The sequence below is a fragment of the Galleria mellonella genome, unplaced genomic scaffold, assembly GCF_026898425.1.
Source record: "Galleria mellonella isolate WM207_F2 unplaced genomic scaffold, CSIRO_AGI_GalMel_v1 utg1166, whole genome shotgun sequence".
In the NCBI taxonomy this organism is placed as follows: domain Eukaryota; kingdom Metazoa; phylum Arthropoda; class Insecta; order Lepidoptera; family Pyralidae; genus Galleria; species Galleria mellonella.
The window spans coordinates 42,256-45,427 of record NW_026441979.1 but is presented as its reverse complement, the minus strand read 5'-3'; the positions used below and the strand labels follow the sequence as shown (position 1 = coordinate 45,427).

The window sequence follows — 3,172 nt, the reverse complement described above, 5'->3', positions numbered from 1 at the left end:
CGCCCAAACTGAGAATGACAAATTTTCAACGGTGTTGCCAAAAATAATACTAACCAAATAACCAGTGACTTCCTTCCGCATGAATTGAATTGAATTACATTTATTTGCTGGTATAAGGTATATTTTTATAGGCGTTACATTATAAGAAAATTAGGCCAATCTTATTCTGCCACACTGTACGCGTGCATATATTACGGGGTCCCATCACCTTCCGACTGACGCAGATGCTCATCGGACATGGCTGCTACGGTAAGTACCTGCACACGGTGGCCAGGCGGGAGGAGGATCCCGGTTGCAAAGAGTGCGGTGCTTGCGACCAAGACACGGCGCAGCACGTTTTGGAGTCCTGTCCTGCGTTTGCGGAAGAGCGTCGTGCCTTGGTCGCGGTAATAGGAGATAACCTCTCGCTGTCTTCAGTTGTCGGACAGATGGTGTCCAGTGAGAGCGCATGGATGGCGGTCCTTGGGATTTGCGAGGCCGCCATGTCAAAGAAGGAAACGGCGGAAAGGGAGCGAGAGTTCGACCCCTCCGCCCCACAAATCAGGCGCCGGCGACATAGGTGAAGAAGGCAGGACCGAGGAGGAGATCCTACTTCACCGCATGGGCCAGGGACGGCAGCTGCGAGGGCAGTTGTCACCCCATCACCAACACGGCCCGGAGGAGTCACGCGCGTGCTCCCGCGCGCCCCTCACTGAGGATACACCTACGGGTCACTTAGTGATGGGGTCCGCCTTGTGAGACGGACCAATGCGTTCGGGACGGGACGATTGCTTGCGCACACCCACGTCTCGAAGGAAGCGCTGAAAAGGAGCACCGGGGGGTTTTAGCCGGTAAGAGTCCGGCAGTACCCGCATATCTCCTCCGAGGTATGCGGGTCTGCATGAGCATTTCCCCTCGACAAAAAAAAAAGCGTGCATATATTAAAACTTAATTAGACAAAAAATTGAAATAATTTCATCATTTTGCTATTTGATAGTTATTTATCGCCTCCAGGTATTAATATGACGGAGAGAAATAAAACACAGCTGGATCGGATCACTTCTATTTGTCGACAGAAACAGTTACCCCGCCAAATATGATTATTATAAAAATCTCGGTGTACCCACATACATCACAATCATAATACCCGGTTACTCTTAAATTAAAGGTAATTTTACATTAACATGGGTATTTTTTTTTATTGGATAATAATGAATTTGTAACCCCACCTGCGCTAACCGTATATACAGGCGGAGTACCAGTGAGAGACGTTGGATGAGAATGAAAAGGCAGGTCAGTTAGTCCATCGTGACAAATTCAACGATGGTTTCCAGGGGAAACCGCGTGGAGGTCGACCTAAGAGGCTTGGCAGAGAAGACTTTGTACAAAAGTCGATTGCTTGGGTACCTCTGTTCCATTCGTGTTTCGACCGTGAAGCAGTTGTTTGCATGGCTGTGTTTCGGTTTGAAGGGTGGGATATGGCGTGAATTTACTGGGTACAGAGGAATAACACCTGAGTCCTCAGGAATGGCAACGCATGGGGGGTATCATGGGCGAAACAGTATACTCTGATATTTATATACATTCACTGATGCCCAGCCAATGTATACCGATAGCACAGGCGGGGTTAACATTTCATCTTCACCCATAAAAAAAAAACTTAACATTCTCAATTGAACGAGAATACAATCCACGTGTGGCCATTTATTATACCTTGCTCCTGACACATAAATTTTGAAGAAGGAAGGCATTCGAAGGTCACAAACTCCCGTTTTCGTGTTGGTGATGTCACTAAGAGAAATAAACATGGCCTTGTGTCGAAATAGTATTACGTCACAGCTTTATTTTTGTCGATTTAATGTCTTCAACGCGTAATCCGACCAAAATGAGTAGTTTGTCTGTGTTGCCAGACTGCAATGCTATTGAAATTACTGTAATAAATATTAAATCATATACAAATAGACTTGTTTACAAGAATTTTTATATTGTCTTTTTTTTATTTATTGTAGGATTCGGAAAGTTGTTATCTGTTAAGATAGGTTGATAGATAATTTATTTGCATTACTTACAGCACACAAACAATAAAGCACAGTGAAAAAAGATAAATGTACAAAAAGTAAAAAATAAAACAAAATGCATAAAATTAGTAAAAAAAAAGTTTTCCTTTCATGTGTATGGCACAGTAACACTAAATGGTCACAACTCAGCTTATTGATTTGCCCTAAAAAGAGCAAAACGAATTAAAATGATGACTATGTCTATGTTATTAGTGAACAAACGTACGTTTTAATTTAGTTTTCAATAAATAAATACACCCTTGAACTGTACCATATGAGATTTATTGTTGTTATTGCAATAATACTCTTCAGCTTATATAGACAGGTTAGAAATCTTAATATCGCGTTGTAGCACACAGATACTAAAATAACAACGCCATCTAGTGGTCAACGTGAGGAGTATTTCTGTTGTTTCCATGGTTACAGCATTTAACTCGATACGGATTATACAATTAGAATAAAAATTTCACCGAATTACCTTTCCATTTGATACGTCTATATTTAGGGACACAGTTACTATTCTATATTTGAAGGGAGAAGGATTATTATTAATGGAGTCGAACAGTCTCATTTCATACCTTGTCAGATCAAACTCCACACGGTTCCTCCTGAAAACCACTGTGGATAATTCTTGTTAAGTTTTTTTTTAATGGGTGATAATGGAATGGTAACGCCACCCGCGCTATCGGAATACACCGGCGGGGTACCAGTGAAGGATGATAGGTGAGGATGAAGCAGGTTAGTTAGCCCATCGTGACGAATTCAACAAGAATTGCTCACGATGGTTTCCAGGGGGAACCACGTGGAGGTCGACCTATTAGGGTATATTGCTAGCAATGGGGCTGTCAAACTCCATTGACGACAATCCCTTTCCCCCCAATTCTTGTTAAGTTTGTCAAGATAGACTAACCTACTTCAGTACTCATCTATCGACTATCGTTTATGCGCCGCCATTATATATTGATAACGCGTGCTAGATTGTCATTCCATTTAGACACAATAAAAAAAAACATTACACACATAAAAAAAAAATTGTACAAATTTTTCCTCTAGTGTAATTTCCATCTGGGTGATACTGGCAATACTTACGCTACCACTTGTTTATTATGACTCAATTCAATTTGGCAGCACTATAA

General features: G+C 41.8%; 1 protein-coding gene across 1 annotated transcript; it reads left to right on the top strand.

Moving 5' to 3' along the window:
- Positions 1-224: 224 nt before the first annotated feature.
- LOC128200662 (uncharacterized) lies at positions 225-563 on the top strand. Its single transcript, XM_052894784.1, has one exon. The coding sequence runs from the start codon at positions 225-227 to the stop codon at positions 561-563; it is 339 nt and encodes a 112-aa protein (XP_052750744.1).
- The last annotated feature ends 2,609 nt before the right edge of the window (positions 564-3,172 follow it).

Excerpts from the sequence above, each read along its gene's own strand:
- LOC128200662 (XM_052894784.1), top strand. The coding sequence starts at position 225 with ATGCTCATCGGACATGGCTGCTACGGTAAGTACCTGCACACGGTGGCC.